Source organism: Cibotium barometz, chromosome 39 (genome assembly GCF_041138505.1).
Source record: "Cibotium barometz isolate CiBa-2024 chromosome 39, ASM4113850v1, whole genome shotgun sequence".
Lineage (NCBI taxonomy): Eukaryota > Viridiplantae > Streptophyta > Polypodiopsida > Cyatheales > Cibotiaceae > Cibotium > Cibotium barometz.
Window position 1 is genome coordinate 33,800,649 of NC_141084.1, and position 24,466 is coordinate 33,825,114.

General features: G+C 47.2%; 1 protein-coding gene across 2 annotated transcripts in view; it reads right to left on the minus strand.

Moving 5' to 3' along the window:
• The window catches only part of LOC147616009 (5'-3' exonuclease family protein), a 99,759-nt gene that overhangs the window by 70,364 nt on the left and 4,929 nt on the right, over positions 1-24,466 (minus strand). For both annotated transcript variants that reach the window (XM_086778636.1, XM_086778635.1), the window contains exons 3-8: positions 4,631-4,689; positions 4,460-4,519; positions 4,228-4,281; positions 3,798-3,846; positions 3,627-3,674; positions 3,476-3,541 (exon numbers count right to left, since the gene is read on the minus strand). In XM_086778636.1, coding sequence (XP_086634762.1) covers positions 3,476-3,541; positions 3,627-3,674; positions 3,798-3,846; positions 4,228-4,281; positions 4,460-4,519; positions 4,631-4,689 — 336 coding nt within the window. The remainder of the gene's footprint in view (positions 1-3,475; positions 3,542-3,626; positions 3,675-3,797; positions 3,847-4,227; positions 4,282-4,459; positions 4,520-4,630; positions 4,690-24,466) is intronic.

A 24,466-nucleotide genomic window follows, 5' to 3' on the forward strand; every position in this document is an offset into this window, starting at 1 on the left:
TTTCTTTGGGAGGGGCAAAATACTTTGTGTCTTTTATTGATGATGCCACACGCAAGGTGTGGGTCTATCCTCTTCGTTTGAAGAGTGATACATTCTCAGTGTTTCAGAAGTTTGTTGCTCATGTTGAGAATCAAACTGGCAAAACACTGAAGGCTTTGCGTTCCGACAATGGTGGAGAGTATATGTCCAAACAGTTTCAGGACTTTTGTGATGCTAAAGGCATCAAGAGGGAGCTCTCTACTCCTTATGATCCTCCACAAAACGGGACAGCAGAGAGGATGAACAGGACCATTCAGGAGAAGGTCCGTTCTATGTTGTCACATGCTGCGTTACCTCATGGTTTTTGGGCTGAAGCTGTTATGACAGCCGTTCACCTTATAAACAGGTCACCTAACACGAGGCTTGGTGGGAAAGTGCCAGAAGAAGTATGGACAGGGAAGCCTCCGTCATACAAGCACTTGAGAGTGTTTGGTTGCGTTGCGTACGTGCACATACGCAGGGAAATGCGCACCAAACTTGATCCTAAGTCTCACAAATGCATATTCCTAGGATATGGTGACAGAGGTGAAATGGGGTATAGACTTTGGGATCCCGTGAATAGAAAGATTATACGCAGCAATGATGTCATTTTTGATGAAACATGCATGTATAAGGAGCCTGCAAGGCAACAGGAGGCTGGCAGAGTCATCTTTGATGATGATGGACATCATGGACAACAACAAAGAGCTGTAAATCAGCCATTACAGCAGGAAAACCAGCCCTTAAATGGTGCTGAAAATGGTCCAAATGGACAGCCAGAGATGGCAGAAGATATCCCTATGGATATACCACAGTTAGAGGAGATACCGGGCATGATTTTTCAGCCTTATGGCATGGAACAGGAGCCACCAATGGGTGATATGCAGGCTGGACAGCAACCTGCAAATGATGGTCATTGGGTACGGAGGTCCACAAGACCCTCCAGAGCCCCTGACAGGTTTGTTCCAGGGGTTGACTACTTGATGCTTACTGACTGTGGGGAGCCCTCATGTTATAAGGAGGCTTTACAGAGGGCAGACAAGGCTCTTTGGGAGCGTGCTATGAAGTCAGAGATGGATTCTCTGCACAAAAATGGAACATGGAAGTTGGTGCATTTGCCTGCAGGCAAGAAGGTTTTGCCTTGCAAGTGGGTATACAGGCTCAAAGTTACACATGATGCAAAGCCAAGATACAAAGCCAGGTTAGTGGCTAAGGGCTTCAAGCAGGAATATGGTGTGGACTTTGAGGAGATCTTCTCTCCAGTGATCAAAATGACCACACTTAGAGCTATGTTGGCTTTGGTTGCGCATGATGATCTGGACTTGATTCAGATGGATGTGAAGACTGCTTTTCTTCACGGTGATCTCCATGAGGAGATATATATGCAGCAGCCAGAGGGTTATGCAGTGAGTGGAAAGGAGAAGCTTGTATGCAAGCTGAAAAAGAGTCTTTATGGACTCAAACAGGCACCAAGAGAATGGTATCATAAATTTGATACATTCATGAAATCTCAAAAATTCAGGAGAAGTGACATAGATCACTGCTTGTACACCAAGAAAGCTTTGGATGGCAGTCTATTGATCCTCATCTTGTATGTTGATGATATGTTGATTGCCGGGAAATCTCGTAAAGAGATAGATGCCTTGAAGCAGAGGCTGCATCAAACCTTTAATATGAAGGATTTGGGTGATGCTAATCACATCTTGGGTATGCGGATACTTCGGGATAGAAATCAGCATGTGTTGTATTTGTCTCAGAAGGAATACATTGGCAAAGTCTTGCAGAGGTTCAATATGGACGGGGGGAAGAAGACTAGTACTCCTTTGCCTCCATATGTGAAACTCAATGCTATGGACAGCCCACAGTCAGATAGAGACAGGGCTGATATGGCCAAGATTCCGTATGCTTCAGCTTGTGGCAGTCTCATGTATGCCATGGTTGCTACTAGGCCGGACATTGCATTTGCAGTGGGAGTGGTTTCTAGATACATGGCCAACCCTGGCAAGAAGCATTGGAAAGCAGTGAAAGGTGTCATGAGATACCTGAAGGGCACACAGGATATGTGCATTTGCTTTGGCAAACAGGATGCATTAGTGCATGGTTACACGGATTCGGATTATGCCGGTCATCCAGATAACCGGAAGTCTACTACCGGTTATGTGTTTACATTCACAGGAGGTGCTGTGTCATGGATATCCAGGATGCAAAAGTGCACAGCCTTATCTACTACAGAGGCCGAGTATATTGCAGCCACAGAGGCTTGCAAGGAGGCATTATGGCTATCTCGGTTAGTGGTTGATTTGGGTTATACAGGGGATATTCCATTGTTGCATTGTGACAGTCAGAGTGCCATTCAGTTGGCAAAGAACCCTGTTTTTCATGCAAAGACGAAGCATGTGGATGTGAAGTATCACTTCATCAGAGAGGTGATAGAGAACAAGCAAATTCAGCTTGTTAAGATTCATACGGATGACAACCCGGCTGATCTGTTGACAAAGAGTTTGCCTCCCGAGCGGTTTGCTCATTGCAGACACTTGATGGGCATTGGATGAGGCCAGTTTCAGCCTTGATATGGCCTTGTATATTATCATGTACATGCTGATTTTTCTTTTCCTTCATTTAAGGGCACTTTGCCTTTAAGTGGGAGGTTGTTGGGGTAAAGGCGTTATGCCCACCCTTATAGTGTGTACAAGCCCATAAGTTATAGTACATAGTACACTTAGTACTTTTAATGTACTAAGTGCACTATGTGTACTAGTGCAATATACATGTGTGATAGGGGAGTCACACACTCATGCCTCATGAGTTGACTTATCCCCACAACTCTCTCTCTCTCTCTCCCTTGTTCTCTCTGTGTATGTCTCCCACACATGAACTCTTAACCTAACCCTAATTCTTCCTGTTTCTCCCACACACACTGCAGGATTGATACACTTCCCACTCCCGACAGTTCGGCAGAGCCCTGGTCTCCTGGTCTCCAAGAACCAGCCCTAGATAGGGGATCATCAGCAGCATAGCTGCATGGCATATTTGGCGGGCCCATTGCAGCAAGGCGATCGAGGGTACTCCAGCTGAGTCCATGCGCTCCATTTGGACCGACATCATTCATACCTTCCACGGTCAGTGAGGGAAGCTGTAGGGCGGGTCAGATCGCATGCGTAGATGGCAAGAGGCCTTCTTTCACTTTCTCACTGATCAGGCCGGCAACATTACTTGGCACATTTGGTTCTTCTTCACCCCCACTGCCGCCCCCCCCCCCCCCCCCCCCCCGGCCGCACATGCGGTATGAGGTAGTTTCCCCCGTAGAGCGGCCAGCCATGAAGGGAAACACCCCTCCGCCGTCTGCATTTTTCCCGTGCTGAGCTCGTACATCTTAGCCCTAGGGCTGCCAATTTTTTACTTATAGAACAATCTTTTTCTCCAAATAAAAAAATTTGTGAGAAAAGCAATAGATGACCTCGATTACAGGTACTCCCATCAGGCGTAGCAATTTGCGGCAGTCCTCATTATGCTGCTTTGTGACCTGAAAATTAACCCCACTTGTATAAGGTCAGCCTGATATTCTACTCAGCAAAGCACCCAAAAAAAAGGCTAGCGTTATTTCTGACCTTGACTGTACGCTTACTGTATTTCTCTATCTCAGCTTTGTCTCCAGTCTGCACAAGACAAGAAATAGTGACAATCATAAAGGGAGAAGAAAGGTAGCTATCCAGAACGAGAACATTGTTGACATCCTTTAAAATCGAGACTCGCAAATAGCAGATGACGATAATCCCAACCTCCACTGCTTCAGCCAGACCAGCAGCTGCATCTTCCCGTCTCGAAAAACTGAAAACATGACAAAAAAACATAAACAAAAGTTAACAAGTGTAGGAAACACTACAGAAAGTTGATTCAGGTCATGGTAATGAATGGTATTAGCTCTTTTGTATGCACGTCCATTGGGTGAATAGATTTGCTTGTGTGCGCGTGCGTGTGTGTGCGTGTGTTAAAGATTGAGTTATTTGGTTTAGATAAAAGTGTGTGGGTGTGTGGTGCGCCTCTACATGTAACTTTTGACTTCTACAAGTATGACTTTCTCCTAAAAGCTTCAATAGCTTTTCTTCTCTTTTTTTTGTCTTGATCAAGCTAAAATGGGCCTTGATTCAAAGTGTATCACTAAGGCCTACAGGCTATCACTCTGATTATATTAAAGGTAGTACACTGTACCGCTTAGATAGCTCAGCCTTCTTCAAATCTGGTGGTTTGCCATCAAAAACATACCTATATCAAAGCAAATTTACTTGAGCCAAAATTGCACCCTTATAACAAAAAAAAATTGTTACTAAATTCCAATAATAAAAATTTGTAACTAAAGAATGGAACTAATAAGAATATATATATATATAATGTTGCCAGAAGTTAACTCTTTCAGCGAGTAAGTAAAGGATAAAAAACATACACAGGTTTGATGCCAGCCTCGAGCAACCGAATCGTGCGTGTAAACATACCCTGCAAATGGCTGTGTAGAGCAACTAAAAAGTATTATAGTAACCAACAGAAGCAAACTAACATTAGATAGAGGTAATTATTTATAAACATTATGTAGAAATCCTAAAGACTGCCCATTCACCTTGTGACTTCACCAGCCTCATTTGTAAGCATTTCAGTCCCTGTGCGGCCAACCACAATCTGCCGCCAAAATTAAGTATGTAAAACCACTTCAAGTTAAATGTATACACACAAACACACTTGTCCCTACAACAATCCATCTAAATAAGAAAGAACTTCTTAACTGATGACTACAACTACTGCTCGACTTAAGAGTTTCCAAAGTTTGAAGACCATACTCGTAAGTGAAACCCTACTCTATGTGTGTGAGAGTGTGTCTGTCTGTCTGTCAATGCGGGCATGTGTGCAAGAAAAAGTACTAATAACACGATTGCTAGGCCATTCATGAAACACGTTTCATAATGTTTCATGCCATTTTGAAATGTTTCATACAAGAGGGTAGGGGTCCAAAAAAACCAAAATGTTAGCAAATTCTCTAGAAGTATAGTATAGGACAAACACAAAATGCATCATTTGTACTCTAAAACATGTTACAACCTCAATCATTACAAAAGAACACCACTTAATCAAGCACCAGAATCGCCTACCGAAGTTCTGTTTATGATTTTTTGGTTTTGAGTTTTTATGGTCTTTTTTGTAATGTTTTGGAATTTTTTGAGATTCTAAAACCCTCTTCACCCCAAACATCTCTCATTCACCCACCTTTATATGTCACAGGCAGGCACGTGAATACAGAAACTAATTGCCAAAACACAGCATTCATTCAGCATCCATCACATCATAGACATATTCCAATACATCTGTCAGGAACATCAAGAGCATATACATCCTGTAATCACCGATAGACAAGCTTGCACATGACACAGCACTAGGGGCTGAAGTTGGGCCAGCCCCCCCTAAGGTATCTTTATTACCAACAGAGTAATTTTCTTGTACAAGATGCAGGTGTCCGGGAGTTCTTACTCCACCGCAGCACCAAATCACACCCTCTAGCTTAAAGCTGTCCACACAGCTGTTCACACAACCAGCTATGTTTCAAACTTCCTCGCAACCCAAAAGTTCCACCAGGCTGGCCGGAACGACGCCCTTTGTCTTCATGACTGAATTCAGTCTGCTTGCTGTTCAGACAGTCCCAAAACAATTCGTTTAGCAAGGTTCGTTTAGCAACCTGCAAGCAGTATAGTTGCCAAGCAAAACCTGTATCTGTTTCGGCCAAGGAAACCCTTGATATCCTCCCCAGAATTATGCTGAAAACAATTCAGCCAGCCTGTACAGAAGTAGAAGAAGGTGTCGACCAGCCCTAAAGAACCCTATATGCAAGTCAACTAGCTGTCTGAGGCATGTAAGCAATTCGACCAGCAGAAAAGGAGAGAAAAACCACAGCCGACCAGCCCCATAGCAGCTGTTTATGAAGTCAGCCAGCCCTTTGACACCTGTAGAGGCAGTCGACCAGCTCTATGGCACCTGTATCTGCTATTCAGCAGCTCTGTGCCACCTGTAGAAGAAGCCGACCAGCTCTCTCTCTAACCAACTCTAGACTCCCCACGTGTAGAACTTACATACCCTGCAAGTAACCCTGCCTTGTCCAGCACACTAGGTTCCCAGAAAAGCAACTCGTGGGCTTCAAAAATATCTCCTCCAGCCTCTTTTAGCAACTCAAGGGATTTAAACCATACACCTGGGTGCCCATCACTAATAATTGGCCTCGGTACATTATCACAGTCCACCCTGATGTGAACTCACTTATAACTTAGAAGTTTGTCCGCCCAGATTGCAATGAGTTTGAACCTGTAACCATAAACTTTAGTAAAGAAGGCAAGAATATTTAGATAGAGGTAAGTGTGCACACTTACCACCTGCAAAACACATAAAATCACCACCTTAGTCCCAAACAGGTGTGCACATACGCGTCCACGGGGTGTCCAAGTGTCCACGATGCCCGTGGAAATTCACAAGCAAAATACCAAGCAATGTCCAAGCAACAAAACAAGTCACACATGCAAGTGCATTTCATATGCATATACTTGGGCACAATGATTTTGACTGAATCTCCCAACTTGCCATCTCGTACACCAAAATAGTCCCGACCACGGGCACCGCCCGTGCCGGATCCAAGTACTCACCAGAGCAACTGCCCTTCCCATGAGTTCAAATAACTCACCAGGGTTACCACCCTTCCATGAGTTCACATAACTCACCAAGGTTACCACCCTTCCATGAGCGAGTCCATCATGCCCCTTGATACTTCCAAGACAACATCCCAAAAATCCTTCCGCATGTCACAGTTTTCTGGAGGATTGTGACATTTTACCCTCTTCCATTATTACTTGAGCTGCCTCAACCACCGTGACCACTCCAATTGGCCTTCACCACCGAAGCTTTTTTTGCCTCTACACCATCCTCCCATACCCTTTTTGCTCACCTTCTCCATGACACTATCCGCACCAAGTGCCGGCATGTCACATGCACCATGCACTGAGGTGCAATGTGACACACTCGCTCATCAACAATGCTATACTTATACATAAATTTAGTACCTTTCTAGGAATATTTGTCGTACACCATGACCTCATTGTGAGCCCCAGTCCAAGACATGTCAGGCACGAGCTACGTAGGTCAAGCTCTCAGCCTTAGATGTCAAGGTCAGTCCCTTAACCCACTTGGAGAACAAGCATTTAGGTCATCTGAGGATTAGGGTATGTTAAGTCAGTTCATTAGGTGCATACAACAAGTAAGCTTAGGTGCATGGGCCAGCCCCTATTCTCAGCCGGCAGCCTTTGTGGCCAGCATAAGCAATATAGAGTAGCAATCGGCCAGCATAGGCAACACAGATCAGTAGTCAGCCAGCAATAGGAAAACGCACATGAATTTTGAAGCATTTAATGCTATTTTGCAGAAGTCATGGGCATTTAATACTGGCCGACAGGAGTTGCAGCCACCGGCCAGCAACCTGTAGACACTATAAAAGCAGCCCCACATCCATTGCATAATCCATCTCATAAATCATTCTTCAGTCATAGAAACAGTGCAGATATGTATGCCTAAAGACCTTGGTCTTTTACATGCATAAATATCCGCCAAGCACCTAGTGCTTCAGTCCTGTAATATGCGGAAGCTTCGGAGAAGGATCTGTACTTCAAAACTCAGAAAACAGCACTCTTTTCGCGACGGAATTAACGCACAAACTGAAAGACGATGTGCAGAAAAATAGAGAGAGAAGGGGGAGATGGAGAAGGACACAGTATTGGGCCCAATTACCCTCTGTAGGGCCCCCACCACGGATGGTGTATTTGCTTTATTAGAATGATGTAAATCTGAAACAAATACAAAGTACTTGACCTTTTCTTGGCTGGAAAACCTGCCCTTGACCTTCAGTCCTTCACCCCTTAGCTTTAGCAATGTTCTTGGCTGTCCTGGCCCTTGGTTGCTTGGAGCTCTTGGTGAATTATGAGATGGATTCAATGAGATCTTGGCTGGGCCTTTTATACCCCTCCCTTCATGCAGTCGACTGGCTTCAGGACAGCCTCACGACTAGGTATTATTAATAAAGTGTTTTCACACTTGTTTAATTGCTGTCCAGCCTGCGCACATATTCTGGGCAGCACCCTGGCTGCTGGGCATGCTGCACAGAGGTGTGGGACAGCTCCCTACACCTGGCCGACTGGCTGGGTAGGGTTTGTGACCCTGTCGACTGCCTGTCCAGCAGCCCTAGGGCTGACCGACAGCCCTTCCAGCCCAAGCCATGGCTGGTGGGCACAATGGGGGCCCTCCTGGCCCCTTGGGGATGGTTCTATACCTCCCCCATGCCCATTCTACAAGTGCAAATACAAATCCTCACACTGGGGTAGCCCTATGGGCTGGCCCCATCTCTACATGCAACCTACATGCCTACAGAGGCCTGGCATCCAATTGCAAACCAGATACACAGCACATCTGACATCATTCCAGAGGGAGACTCACAGCGCGGACTGGCACTGCTTCATGTGCAGGACAATGCACACCTGCTGACCTCGGACGACTGAGATGGATCCCTGGCTGACTCGTCCCGGACTGGGCTCACATGGGACCAGTTCAACCATCCCAGGTCCTGCACCTTCTGTACAGAAATGTCTACGTGGCATCCAAGTGCGGGATGCACGTGACATCCCCTTCTGCTTAACTTGACGGAAGCTGCATAGCCTCCAAATAATCCGTCAATAATGCCGGATAGTCTTCGAAAAATTCTTTGTCGAGCCATACCGCTTCATGAGTTCCTCGGTCTTGAAACTTCGTGAGAAACTGTCGTAGTCTTCGGCCTGAGCCATGCTTGAAACGGTGCAGAAGGATCTGTTCTGGAACCATTACTTCTGCTTCATCAATGATGTCTGGTTCCGCTTCATCTTTGACCTCTGAAGGGGGTGGACTTGCATATGGCTTTAACCAACTGACATGAAATACATCGTGCATAGTCCAACTCGGAGGTAGCTTTAACTGCATAGACACCTCATTAATCTTTTTCCGGATGGGGAATGGTCCGAAGCTCCTGAAAGACAACTTTGGGCATCGCTTGCCCACCTGCTTTAATCTTTGCTTCATAATCCGAAGATATACCCAATCTCCTTCCGAAAACTTCATGTCCCTTCGGTCTTTATTGGCCTGTCGAGTGTAGGCCTCTTGCGCTTTAGCCAATCTGTCTTTAACGGACTCTAGGATCTCCTGGTAAGACTCCGTCACTCTGTTCGCCTCCGGTACTGAAGACGAAGTCCTGGTTAACAACGACTGGAAAGGCCTTCCACACGCTGCCTCATATGGAGTCCTGCCAATAGCTGAAGAAAAAGAGTCATTCAGAACAGCTTGAACTAAAGGCAAAAACGATTCCCACTTACCTTGCTGATCGTGGACATAACACTTCAGCACATCAAAGGCCAACTGGTTGTATATCTCTGTCTAGCCATCTGTCTGTGGGTGGAATGCACTGGAAAAATTCAACTTAGTACCAAAATTATCAAACAATGCCCTCCAAAAATGACTGGTAAACTTGGCATCTCGGTCTGACACTATGGTCCTAGGAATCCCACCAATCGGGTACCAATGCCGAATGAATAGCTGGGCAACATCCTCGGCGGTCACATTAGCCCTGCAAGGAATAAGCATAACAAACTTGCTGAACCTATCAACAATAGTCAAACACTGTGTATTACGCTTACTCGGACTGGGAGGCAGATTTGTGACAAAGTCCATCGAAATGTCCTGGAAAGGACCCTCAGGAATTGGCAAGGGCTGTAACAACCCTATCTTCTTTCCACGAGGAGCTTTCACCTTTTGACAAATGTCACAGCGTTGTACATATGTAAACACATCACGCCTCATCTTTGGCCAATAGTATTGCCGTTCTAATTTCTCCAGAGTCGAATTCATGCCCCTATGACCACCTGTAATGGCGTCATGGGCATCATGGAGAAGAGCTGCCCGGAATGATTTCATGACACACAGTCGGCCTTCGTAGTAAAGCCAACCATCGCGTATCAGAAAATGGCATGGTCCTATGGCATCCAATGCCTGTTCCCACTGAGTACCGAATTCCTCGGAATCCGCGTACGTGTGCTTCATGTTTTCTAGTCCGGTACCAACAAGGTCCAGTCTAGTGGTCTGAATCGCAGATACTTGTCCCTTCCTGCTCAAAGCATCGGCCACTGGATTGGCCTTTCCTGGAAGGTACTCAATCATGCCACCGAACTGCTGGAATATCTGACTCCAGCGGTGTTGTCGATCACTCCACTGTGCACTTGGCATCGTCTGAATCCAGCGCAATGCCTGATGGTCAGTGCGAACCTCGAAGTCACGGCCATACAGGAAATGTTTCCAATGTTTCAAGGCCTGTATAACTGCTAGGAGTTCACGATCATAGACTGAGTAGTTCTTCTCGGCGGGCAGTAACTTACGAGACATGTAAGCTACTGGATGACCATTCTGTTGCAATACACCGCCAATTGCGATGTTACTCGCATCGGTGATCACCTGAAATGGTTCGTCCCACGAGGCAAGGGCTAAACAAGGCGCTTCAGACAAAGCCACCTTGAGGTTCTGGAATGCCTCCAACGCTCGTGGAGTCATTCGAATCTTTTGCCTCCTTGTTTTCACTCCCTTTAGCAGATCGGTGAGGTCTGCCGAGAGATCAAAAAACTTGTCAATGTGGGTGGAATATGCCTGGCATATACCCACAAATGATCTAATGTCATAAGCAGTCTGAGGTACTTCCCAGTTAACAATCTCGGCTACTTTAGCCGGATCAAGTCGAATGCCTTCGGCACTGATTATATATCCCAAGTAATGTACCTGGAACAGATAAAATTCTGACTTCTTTTCATTGACATAGAGCTCGTTGCTTTCCAGCAACTTAAGGACTTTCTCCACATCAATGTCATGCTGCTCAACTGTAGCTGAAAATATGAGTATGTCGTCCAAAAATATGAACACACACACTCCAATCAACTCCCGGAAAATACGCATCATCATGCGGTTAAATGTAGCTGGGGCGTTCGTCAAACCAAATGGCATGACCACAAATTCATAGTGGGCCCGTTCTGTACGGAAAGCTGTCTTGGGGATGTCCCCCTCAACAATCCAAACCTGGTGGTATCCACTCTTTAAATCCAATTTAGAGAACACCTTAGCTCCATTCAGCCTCTCGAGAATATAGTCAATTCGAGGCATTGGGAATCTGCTCTTGATAGTCAGCTTGTTGAGTGCACGATAATCGACACACAACCGAGAAGACCCATCTTTCTTCTTGACAAATAAGATCGGTGCTGCAAATGGCGACACACTGGGGCGGATGAAGCCAGCTTGCAACAATTCTTGGAGTTGGCGGTCCAACTCCGATTCCATTGCCTTAGAAAGGCGATACGGAAACTTGCTCGGGGGTTCCGAGCCTGGGAGGAGGTCAATCTTGTGATCCTCCGATCTGGACGGGGGAAGCTGGGGAGGGAGACTGTCCCGAAGAAAAATCTTCTTGAACTTTTCATGGAGAACCGAGTACTTCTCGGAAGCACTGGCCACCGTCTGGGCTGTCTGGATGTAAATCATCGCACACTGTGCGCCTTTCCTGACTGCTCGCTTAGCCTGCAAGTGGCTTATGAGCGGAAAGTTTGGAATACCTGGCTCACACTTAATGGTCACCGGGATGTTTGACACATTCCGATCGATCTGGAACGTGTGCTTGTCCCACTTGACATCAGGAAGAAACTTGTGAAACCACTGGATACCCAAAATTATATCTGCTCCTACAAGAGGGGCAACCATAAAGTCACGCACAAACTCTATGCCCTGAATCACTACTTTAGCACCTAGAGCTTCATACTTGTGACGCTCGTTGTCATACCTGCGCTAAAACCCTCAACTTGTTTGTCCACCGGAGTTAGCTCGAAACGGGCACGCCTAGCGGCCTCTTCCGTGATCACATCCTCCGTGCTGCCGCTGTCAAACAAGACAACGACTCTCTGGCCACCTATGTAGCCAAAGGACTTGAGCAATTCGTTGCGCTCATACTCCTGGTCATGAGCGCCCTTCTGCTTATCTTCGAGCTCCTGGCTAATAATTGCTCCAACTGAAGCACCGGGGGTTGAAGAACTAGGGGTAGCCACTGGGGTCTGTGTGGGAGCTGTGCTCACCACGGAAGCTGTGGAGGCGGCGGCGGCCTTTGGAGGCTTCTTCGGACAATCCCGAGAAGTATGTCCTTTTGTGTGACAAAAGTAACATCTACCCTCCTTCCTGTACTGAGAAAGCTCCTCAACACTCAACTTGCCACCTGTCTTGCCTGCCTCCGCTTTTTGGTCTGGAGTAAGCTTAGACGCATTGTTCGAGTTCTTGGAGCCAGAGGCTCCCGGGCTTTGTCCTGGGGAAGACCCCGTCTGGTTCTGGCTTTTGCCCCCCGAGGCGTTAGCCTTGGGAGAAGCCGGCTGGGAAGTCTTGGGCTTGCCACCATTGTGTTTCATTTCTGCACTCTGCGCAAGCGAGAGTGCGTCCTCAAAGGTGGCTGGCCTAAACATACGCACCTCCCACTGGATTTGCGTGTCCAGGCCATACAAAAACTGCCCTTTCTTGTCCGCATCAGATAAGCCTAATTGTAGACACAAGGTCGAAATTCTATTGGCAAACTGAAGGACTGGTTGCGCATTCTGACGCGCACCCCTGAACTCGTCTTCGAGTCGCTCAAGGTAGTGGGGCGGTAAAAACCGCTGCTTAAGGTCACGGACGAACTCGTCCCACCCATAAGCTGCCATACCTGATCTGGTGTGGGCATGAGCCCACTGAGTCCACCAAGGAATGGCCTCACCTTCCAAATACCAACTGGCTAAGATCACTTTGTCAATATCTGATTTCCTAACTGCGGCAAAGTAAGCTTCAAATTGATGTAACCATGAATAAAGAGTAGTGGGATCGAGTTTACCATTATACTTACTGAAATTCATTTTCTCGAGAAAATGATTCGAGGGCGCCGCCGGTGTCAATCTGGCGTCCAAAGCTCTGAGGTAACGCTCGTGTTCCACTCGTCGCATGGCGTCGTCTTCTCGTTGTCGAATCTCCAATGCACGCGCATCTGCATCTCAAGCAAGGAGCTTGGCTGCGGCTGTGACCCCTCGAGAGGGTCCCTGTGACGAGGATCTGGTATCTGGGGTACGGAAGGAGAGGGAGGAGGAGATGGAAAACGCGACGCTGGAGAGCGAGAACGCTCCTCCAGAGCCAAAATCCGCGCCTTCTGCTCATCCAACTTGGTTGTCTGGTCTGCGATTGCTCGCATCATCTGCTAGAACATGTCTTGTACACTCAAGCCGGGTGCCCTAGCTGGGCTGCCTGGTGCACTCTGGTCCCATGGTTCTGGTTCTCTCTCGTCGCCAAAGTTCGCCATAGCGGGAAAATGCAGTTCCTTTCCGGAACGCAATCTGACCATCCACTATCTGTGTGGGAGACTTCCGGAGGCTTCCGGAGGCTAAAAACCAACCGTCCTTCGAGGGACAGGAGTCACTCCGAAAGGGTAGTCCACCGGCGTCTAAAAACCAACCACACGAGCGAAAAAATTTTCTGGTTTTCTTTGCTGAATCTTCGTCCTTGAAGTAGGCTCTGATACCACTGTAATATGCGGAAGCTTCGGAGAAGGATCGGTACTTCAAAACTCAGAAAACAGCACTCTTTTCGCGACGGAATTAACGCACAAACTGAAAGACGATGTGCAGAAAAATAGAGAGAGAAGGGGGAGATGGAGGACACAGTATTGGGTCCCAACTACCCTCTGTAGGGCCCCCACCACGGATGGTGTATTTGCTTTATTAGAATGATGTAAATCTGAAACAAATACAAAGTACTTGACCTTTTCTTGGCTGGAAAACCTGCCCTTGACCTTCAGTCCTTCACCCCTTAGCTTTAGCAATGTTCTTGGCTGTCCTGGCCCTTGGTTGCTTGGAGCTCTTGGTGAATTATGAGATGGATTCAATGAGATCTTGGCTGGGCCTTTTATAACCCTCCCTTCATGCAGTCGGCTGGCTTCAGGACAGCCTCACGACTAGGTATTATTAATAAAGTGTTTTCACGCTTGTTTAATTGCTGTCCAGCCTGCGCACATATTCTGGGCAGCACCCTGGCTGCTGAGCATGCTGCACAGAGGTGTGGGACAGCTCCCTACACCTGGCCGACTGGCTGGGTAGGGTTTGTGACCCTGTCGGCTGCCTGTCCAGCAGCCCTAGGGCTGGCCGACAGCCCTTCCAGCCCAAGCCATGGCTGGTGGGCACAATGGGGGCCCTCCTGGCCCCTTGGGGATGGTTCTATACCTCCCCCATGCCCATTCTACAAGTGCAAATACAAATCCTCACACTGGGGTAGCCCTATGGGCTGGCCCCATCTCTACATGCAACCTACATGCCTACAGAGGCCTGGCATCCAGTTGCAAACCAGATACACGGCACATCTGACATCATTCCAGAGGGAGACTCACAGCGCGGACTGGCACTACTTCATGTGCAGGACAATGCACACCTGACCTTGGACTCATGTGCAGGACGATGCACACCTGACCTCGGACGACTGAGATGGATCCCTGGCTGACTCGTCCCGGACTGGGCTCACATGGGACCAGTTCACCATCCCAGGTCCTGCACCTTCTGTACAGAAATGTCTACGTGGCATCCAAGTGCGGGATGCACGTGACAAGTCCACAGGCAGCCCTGACGATTGCTTCAGCAGTCAGCATTCAGTAGTGCATCTCCCTCAACAGATCTGGGTGTGCATGAGGCTATACGAAGTAGCTTCGAAATTGGCTTCAAACTGCTTGATGAATCAGTAGACATCCGGTCTACAACGTCCTTGCATTTGGCAGTCTCCGTCAAATCAATTCTCAATAAGTTCTCAGCATGGTAACAGTTCTCCAAAGTAATAAAGCCAATACTCTTGCTTGCAGGAGGGGGCCATTCAGTGGGGATATTGGGACCCAATCTGGTGCCATCTCTACTCTCTCTCTCTCTCTCTCTCTCTCTCTCTCTCTCTCTCTCAAGTGAGATAGCTATGTTTATGTTTTCTTTCTGTTTTATTTTTCATTCCAGATATGCCATGGACATTATTGTATCACTTTGGTCTCATAGGCCCATTGGGTCTTTGTATCACTTTGGTCTCATAGGCCCATTGGGTCTTTAGTACCGAGAGCCAGACTGATGCGCAGACTACAGGAGATGGGAGTGCCCACAGAGCTGATTTGGGGAATCATGGCTTTATACAGGACAGTTATGGGGCAGGTACGTACTACTCAGGGTATATATGAGATGGTTCACTCCACTATTGGGGTGAAACAGGGCCGCCCCCTTTCTCCCACCTTACTTGGGATGTATGTGGATGAGGTTTCGGACTATGTAGAGCGAGAGGGTGACAGAGGAGCACAGCTAGCAAGGACATGGATTCCGCTGTTATTTGATGATATTGTGCTGATCTCAAATTCTCCAGAGGAGATGCAGCGTCATTTGGATGCATTGCACACGTTTGCACAGGACAGTGGATTGTCTGTTAACCTTGGTAAAACCAAGGTGATGGTGTTTAACACCACAGCACAGTGGGTTAGGAGGTCAGTACCCACCTTTACATATGGTCAAGAGACAGTGGAGTATACAGATGCATATACTTACCTTGGTGTGGTTTTTAGTGGCCCACTATTTTCCTTGAGGAGAGCAGCGGAGACCAGATTGACCAGAGCTTCTGTAGCATTGGGGAGACTAGAGAGGATGTGTTCACAGGTTCACTTTCAGGAACCTCGAACAAAGCTCTGGCTCTTTGACACTTTGGTCACTTCAGCCATGCTGTATGGAGTGGAGATATGGGGACCCTCAGTGGATCACCACAGCTAGCACTGATGGATGGAGAAGTATGGAGAGGCCCTTGGTTTCTATGATTTCCTGGATGATTAGGGCCAAGGCCTCCGTACCACATGATATTATCCGTGCAGAGATGGCTGCCCCCCCCCATTGGTAGTAGAGGCACTCACTCGATCAGTCTCCTTTATACATAGCACTTGGGCTCTCCCTAGAGACAGATATGCTCGCTTAGCCCTGGAGTCTTCACGACAGTTGGCATCACAAGGAGACGGATCATGTTGGTATGCACAGATGACAGCTTGGTTCCAACTGCATGGCTTTAGTATGGACAGGCTACCTCCATTTCAGTACTCCCTGGATGCACCCTCCCTCTCTCACACGGGCAGAGATTACCATACTTATCAGGCAAGACTTGACTCGGCTGGACACTAGGAGGACATGGATACAGCCGACACACGAGCTTGGTACGAAGATGGCTTTCTATAGAGATCATCTTCTCCAGCTCACGGAGGATGGGTTTGTGATTAGACCCTGCTACATGGATACTCATCTTTCTCATGGGGTACGGTGTGCTATTGGTCAGATGCGCACATCCTCACACCAGCTAGAGATTGAGACTGGCAGATTCAGAGGAGTACCAACTGAGGCCAGGATTTGTCAATTGTGCCAGATGGAGCCAGAGACAGAGTTACATTACATATGTCACTGTCCAGTATATTATGAAATACGAGGCCGTTTTCACTGCCTGTTCAGAGAGGGTTTCGGACCACTTTCCAGAGGAGTCATGAGATACCAAGATTAGAGATGCCTCGGATTATACTTGCTGGAGCTGGAGAGAGTCTCTTGAGAGGGAGGGGATCAAAGAGGGAGAGACACCTACAGAGGCAGTTTACAGACTTTTCGACCAGAGATTGAGCACTCAGGCCAGCAGGCATTGCAGCTAGCCCCAGAGTAAAGCCGCACCAGAGGTACACTTATTGATCGGGCTATAGAGCTGGGGCGGTCCAGGCGCCCCAAGATGAGAGGCCCATCCCGACACCGGCGGAGACTACAACAGAGGATCAGGACCATACTAGCACGGCATGGGAGACGTCCAGTCAGAGTACTCACCATGGAGGACATTGAGGATATCCGCCGTCGACCGATAAGAGACATCTTTGGATAGTGATGTATATGATGCTTACCTTTGTTGCTGGAGTTTTCCTTCCCAGATGTTATCCATTAGGAGCTCCTAGTACCTTACTTTTCCTCATAGTTGTTGTTTCAGTTTCAGTTAGTTGTTTAGTTGTTTTAGCTTTTCTTACACAGACATTGTATCAGATCCACCAATTGTTGTAACCTTTTTGGTCTCATAGGTCATTTTGGCCTTTTGAGAACACTAATATATCATTTCATTTCATCTCTCTCTCTCTCTCTCTCTCTCTCTCTCTCTCTCTCTCTCTCTCTCTCACCTCCATAGCATACCCCCCCCCTCACTATATTCACACCCTATAAGGGTTTCTGTTTACCTTCCATTTCCAGTTTCATTTTCTAGGTGAAAGTATCATCTTTATTTTTCATTTTCTGGGTTTTTTTATCCAGACATTGTATCAGATCCACCATGATGTAACTTTTGGTCTCATAGGTCATTATGGCCTTTTGAAGACGTTAATATAACATTTCTATTTCTCTCTCTCTCTCTCTCTCTCTCTCTCTCTCTCTCTCTCTCTCTCTCTCTCTCTCTCTCTCTCTCTCTCTCTCTCTCTCTCACTGTGCTCCACTCACCTCCATAGCGTAACCCCCCCCCCTCACTATATTCACACCCTATAAGGGTTTCTGTTTACCTTCCAGTTCACACCCTATAAGGGTTTCTGTTTACCTTCCAGTTCCAGGTTCATTTTCTAGGTGCCAGTAGTATCAACTTTATTTTTTCATTTTCTGGTTTTTTATCCAGACATTGTATCAGATCCACCATGATGTAACTTTTTGGTCTCATAGGTCATTATGGCCTTTTGAAGACGTTAATATAACATTTCATTTCATCTCTCTCTCTCTCTCTCTCTCTCTCTCTCTCTCTCTCTCTCTCTCTCTCTCTCTCTCTCTCTCTCTCTCTCTCTCTCTCTCTCTCTCTCTCTCTCTCTCTCTCTCTCTCTCTCTCTCTCCTATGTATATAAAAGGATAAAGTGGATTGCTTCATGCTCACTACATAAAGGCATAAAGGTCTTGTTGTGCGATACACGATCTAGCCGACTGCATGTTACATGGCATTTTTTCGCTTGGTACCGCAATCCCAACGACTCTCAATTCTACTTGCCAAGTGCCGATTTCCTCACCTACCTTCTCTAGCACTTCCTCGACACTCCTTGTGAATCCCATGCTGGTACTTCCACGGCTCGTCGACATTGGCCTCGGTATAGTCACAGGGGACCGAAGGGACGGACTGTTGGAACGGAGGGACGCCGAGTCGGGACGGTTCAGGAACGGGGACGACAGGGGACGGTCAAACGTCCCCCTGGAGGCGTCCCTCACAAGGGACGATGAAGGGGACGGCAGTAGGAACGGGGACGACTGTGGGGGACGGCACTGTGGGGGGACGGCAGGGAGCCATTCTACGCAGTCAGACTGGTTTCTTTTGCTCGTTTCTAGCCGTTTGCGGGGCCGTTTCTAGCCGTTTGCCTTGGCCATTTCTAGCGGTTTGCCTTGGCTATTTCTAGCCGTTTGGCTTGGCCGTTTGGGGAGGCCTTGAGCCTTTAAGGCTTGGGCCTTGAGGCTTGGGCCTTGGGCCTTGGGCCTTGGCCCTTGCCTCTCTCTTGCCTTGAAGTTTGGCCTTTAGGCTTGAGCCTTGGGGCCTTGGGCCTTGGCCCTTGAGGCTTGGCCCTTGCCTCTCTCTCTCTCGCTTGCCCTTGCCTCTCTCTTGCCTATCTAATATCTATATAAGAACAAGGCTACAAGGCTACAAGCACACACACACCCCTTCAAGTTTTCAAAGTTCAAGCAACTCTCTCTCTCTAGTCTCTCTCCCTCAAGCTTCTTCCAACTTAGTAACTTCCAACTTCCAAGCCTCTCACACAAGGCCCTACTATCTAGACTCTCTCTCTCTCTCTCTCTCACCTCTCCCTCAAGACTCTTGAGTCTTCCAACTTCCAAGCCTCTAGGCCTCTAGGCTCTCTCTCTCTCTTGAAGACGTTAATATAACATTTCATTTCATTTCTCTCTCTCTCTCTCTCTCTCTCTCTCTCTCTCTCTCTCTCTCTCTCTCTCTCTCTCTCTCTAGTAGACGTTAATACAGCTTTCTTTCTTTCTTTCTTTCTCTCTCTCATTTTGTATCTACTTAATTATTAATACAACGCCTTCACTCTTTGATTGGCGTATTTTGTTAATATGACTCAAAAGCTTACCATTTTATGTAAATTTGTGCTCATTTTAATGTACTTCCAAAGTAGAATAAGTGTAGAGTAGAAAAACTTTAAAAAAAAGTATTTTTTGAGTGCCGTTCGTTCCCTCCCCCGTCCCCGTTCCCTACTTATGGCCGTCCCCCGTCCCGTCCCGTCCCCCGTTACTGTCCCCCGTTCCTTGTGACTATGGGCCCCGAGTACTCTAGCACCCTTATCCTCCTCGATGCCCCACCGTTCCGCCACAGGGGCTCCTACCGTCACCTTCGAAGGCTTCTCAGATTCAGATACCACCTCCACCACCTTTGCTTCTTGGCTTGAAGAAAGAGAGGGAGGGTGGGAAAAGAGAAATAGAGAAAGCAAATCTCTCAGGAACCTTGTCCTCAGCACCTAGAAGAGAGCTTCAGCCTCCAACAGCAAGAACACAGTAGTCCTAGGGTATAGATGCAGAAAACGTAGCAAAGTTGAGGAAGCCTTTGCTTCAATCAGAAAAACACAACAATTTCCTGCATGTAGATCAGCGTTTGGCTTTGATACCATGAAAGAAAGAGCAAACACAAGTTGTAGGCAAAAGCACAAACTGAAGAAGGCTGTGGACAGTTAATTATTGCTGAAAATGAGCACGAGGGAAGCCCATAGGTGCTTACAAGCATAAGAGACTAGCAACAGCCAATGATCTCTAGCAAATATGCAAGAATGAGATGAAAAATGAGAAGGGTGTGCTCCTTTATATATCCCTCATATGAGCTGGTTAGATAGTTGTAGTAGGTCGATAGCAGTCGTGTTGTTGCAGTGTGGTGACTTCCTATTGTAGGTGACTTTGAGGATCTCGCTTGGGTGATTTTCATTTAGAGGGTATTGATGGAGATGGCATGATGCTGCCCGGTTGTGGACGTGGCTTGATCATGAGCTCGCTGCATAGGCGTTGCCATTCCTGGGAGAGGAGCACGAAGTGGTTTGTGAGGTACTTACAATGCGTCCTAATATCCTTGGATATCTCATCCAAGGCTTGAACCAAGCGTCGAGCACGAGCTGGTCAAGGAAGATGCGGATTATCGGGAAGGGGTGTGATGGGAAGAATGTCCCATAGTGGGTTGGGACTGGCATGGGTGAACGGAGATGCACTCCAACAACGGCCACGAGATGGGGATCTTGGTGAGGAAGGAGTGGAGGCGGGCTGATTGGAGAGTGGGAGAGAGGGAGTGAACAAAATGAGGACTGGTAGACATTTGAGGGGCGATGGAAGGGCTGGATGTGGTAAGCGGTGCATTGGTGGAGGGTGGAGATGACGCAGGCTCAAAGGTGGGGGTGGGTGGTGTGGTTGTGGGGTTGGTCGGGGCTGGGATGAAAGATGGAGGGTTGGTCGAGGGTAGGATGGAAGATGTAGTGGGGATGGGTGTAGGTGTGGTGGGGGTGGAGCAAGAATGTGGTGGTGGATAGGTGTTAAGGGTGGCACTGGTGGGCTGGAGTGAAAGGTAAGAGGCCCATGAGAGGAGATCATCTTTTGGTCATCATATCCTCCAAGGTTGCCACTTCTAGCCATTGGATTTTCTCATGTGCCTCTAAAATGATGTTGTCTTTCTATTACAAGAGGTCTTGAAAAGCCTCTCTTCCACTTGGCAATTTCAATGCTAAGGTGGGCTTTGAGTTCTCTTGAGATATTGAGGGCATGGTTGGCTAGTGCCATGGCATTGTTGACATCCCTAGAAAAGTTATTTATGGCCTTTGCTAATCTTGATCTCTCATCATTGGCCTATGTGAGCTTGTGGGGCTTAAAGATTTTCCAATTCTATTTCCATTTCTACTACATGGGATTTGGTTGCCATGCTTATGGCCTCTTTTAATTCATTATTCTTTGAAGTAGGAATACCTTATGAGTGTTGGAGAGTCCTTCTTGTGTGGCCTCACCTACAATGAGCTCATGCTCAAGCTTGTGGACTTCTTCTTTGGCTTTTTAAAGCTCAATTTTCTTGTCTGAGGACATGGCTTCAAGAGATTTCTCTACTGTTGCTCCTTCTCCAGTTGATACTCCAGCACCTTCACTGCCTGGATCCCCTACTGCCACTCCCCAGGTGATTCCTCTTCCCAAACTTTCTTCTCTGAGTTCTCTCATCCAGGTCTTGCTCCCACCCCTACCCATATACCATCCTACAATCCTCCCCAAGTTAGTGACTCCATGAAGCTTACGGCAACCAACTATCATACTTGGTCTTTCTACACTCAGTTATTGCTTGGAGGAGGAGTGTGTGGATGTCCATCTCTACACCTCACTTGGTGAACCCTGCTTTGAGAAGCATATTGGATGCTCTGGCCCGTCTTATCATCATCCATTGCATGACTCCGTCTATACAAACACAGTTTATCTCTACTCGGAGTAATGCTCATCAGATGTGGACAGAGATCCAAAGGAGGTATGGGAGAGTTTCGACAATGAAGATTGCCAACAGATCTGGAGAAGATTACAATCAATGAGTTAGATAACATGGTTGAGAAGATTGGAGAGTTCGTCCATATCAAGCTACAGCTTGAGAAGTACGGGAGCACAATCAACAATCCTATCCATAAACTTCTTGGTAAATTGCCTGCTTCCTTTAATTCTTTTGGGGATCATATTTACTTCCATGATCCTCTTCCCCCTTTTGAAGAAGTCGCGAGTTATCTCCATGACAACAACAAGTGCATGCTTCGCGGAAAAGGCAAGTCGGAGTCTGCTTTTGTTGCCTCTCGTAAGGGCAAAGGCAAAGGCGGAAAAGAAAACTCCAACAACAACAACAAAAACAAAGGCAAAGGCATGGGTAAATAGGATTCAAAAGAGTCCAAGGACAAAAGCAATGAATGTGATTACTGTGGCAGGCCAAGTCATACTGAGGCTCGTTGCTTTGATTGTTGAGATAGCTCTCGAGCAACCAAAGCCAAGTATAAAGCCCAAGATGCTTCCAAAGCATCTGACAAGGACAAGGGCAAGGACAAAGTTTCAGAGGAGGGATCTGCCAAAGTAGCATAAATTGCAATCACCTATTCATCCACTTCTTCACAGGATTCCCTCCTAGTGATCACAGAGATGACTTCTCCTCCAGAAGAGGTCAATGACGCATCTGAAGCAGTGGAATGGGTTGGTGGTGATAGTGGTGCTTCAGCCCACATGACCAATCAAGCCCATATCCTGGAGGACTACCAAACTCTCTCTTCTTCAATTCCCATCCACAACAACTCCTAGCTTCCTGTCACCGGTGTTGGTAATGTTTCTTTGGGTTCCTCTGCCGCCTTACATGATGTTTTATATGTACCACGGATTTCCAAAAATCTGTTTTCAGTGTACAAAGCTTCTCAAAAGGAACTTGGTGTGTACTTTGATGATGAGGTCATTGAAGTGATTGCAAAGAGGATGATCTTCACAAGCTACAGCCTGAGATCCAAAGGTACCTATGTTTGCTCTTTCTTTCAGGCTCGCCGTATCCCAAAACCGCCTTTCTTTCCTTGATGCCAACATCGCTGATCTTCCCACACTTTGTGGCTACGCAACACAATTCGATGTCGCCCCCGTCACACTCTTCAATCTACTCTTGGGCAACCCCTTTACCCCTCCATCTCCCTCGCCATGCACCACTCGGAGTGGTAGCACCACCTCTGGAGAATTCCCCTCTGCTGAGCATTCCAACGCGCTCCCTACTTCTCCAAGACAATAGTGCGCTCACTTGCATCTCATTTCTAAATAGTTAGTTTTGTTCTTTTTTTGAGACAATCTTCATCATCCTTGTAAATACCATTATTATATGCAGATTTGCTTTTTACTCATTTCATGTACAGTTTTACTTATATTCTGTCACCACACACTTTATCTCCACGCTCGGGTCAAAGGTGGCCTCTCCAATGGCTTGGCCTCTCATGGCCTCTCCTTTCTCCTCTACAACACCTTCTCGGTTGCAATCATGACAATGTGAATCAATTAGTGGTGGGCGACTTGTACCCCGTCAGATTGCCCGATAGAGCCGTCCACCTAACAATCATCTAGTTGACAAGTGCCACTCGTCTAGCTGACAAGTGTCAACCATCAACAAACCTGATTGGTTGACTGTCATCATCCCAAATGACTAAGATCTATGCATCTGTTCCATCTAGTCCACAATCCATTCTTGCCCTGACTCTGAACACCATCTTGGTCCTCATTTCTGAGAAATGAGTCTGGCACTCTCACATCACCCTTGGAGGATAAACCTCCCTTGAGACCGTTGCCCAAGAACCTATCTGGCTCACAAGATTGCCATCACCTTTGGCTTTGTGGAACACCACCAACAAACCTCCTGGGAGCTCTTCTCGATTCTGTGTTCCTTGCCTTGGGCTTCGTATCCCTGTACTTTCCTGTACCTTGGACCTGTACACCATCATATGGGACTGAATCAGTGTTTAGCTTTGCTGAGCCTGATGCTCTGATACCAATGTAACACACGGAAGCTCTGGGAGTCTTCTTTCAGCCCTAAACACTACTGGCAACATGCTGATGCAAAACGCAGATATAGAGAGAGAGTAGAGAGAGAGAGAGAGAAATGTTGGAAATTCAGGTATCTTCATATAGTACAAAAAGGTACTCTTACACAGCCCTAGGTTGCATTCATAAAAGGTGAACAACACTCAAAACTGTCCCCCTATGGGACTCCTAGAGACCCAATCCCTAGAGGATTGAATGAATTGAAATAGGAGCTTCTTGGCCTATTTATAGGCCTTTATTTTGCTTGAGGAACTGGCCGACCAGCAATCGGCCAACAGTCTTGGCTTTTCCATTCATAAAACGCAGCGCTGTCCTAGATTTGATCCAGCCGCCTCTGATAGGCCAGCCGCCTCAGTTTGGTCCAACCGCCCACCTTCTGTAAGCAGCCGCCGACAGCACCATCTTCTCCAAGCCTTCCTTTTCCTCCAAGTCCATACTCCCAATAGCATTCTGTGCTCCTAAATTCTGGTTCTAACTGTCTTTTTCTGGTTGCCTTCCTCTGGACTAGCCCTGAGAAGGTACATGGCATTGATCATGCACATGACAATTTTTATGGGCATGCGTTTTTGATATCTGCTTTTGTTTTTTTGGAGAAAGCGAATCGCATCTTTATAAAAAGGCGAAGGGTGGCAGATTGTGAATCATCGACGAGTGCCGGGTGGTGGTATATGCAAGCGCATCACCTTGGAGCAGGTCGCGTTGTGGTCGTC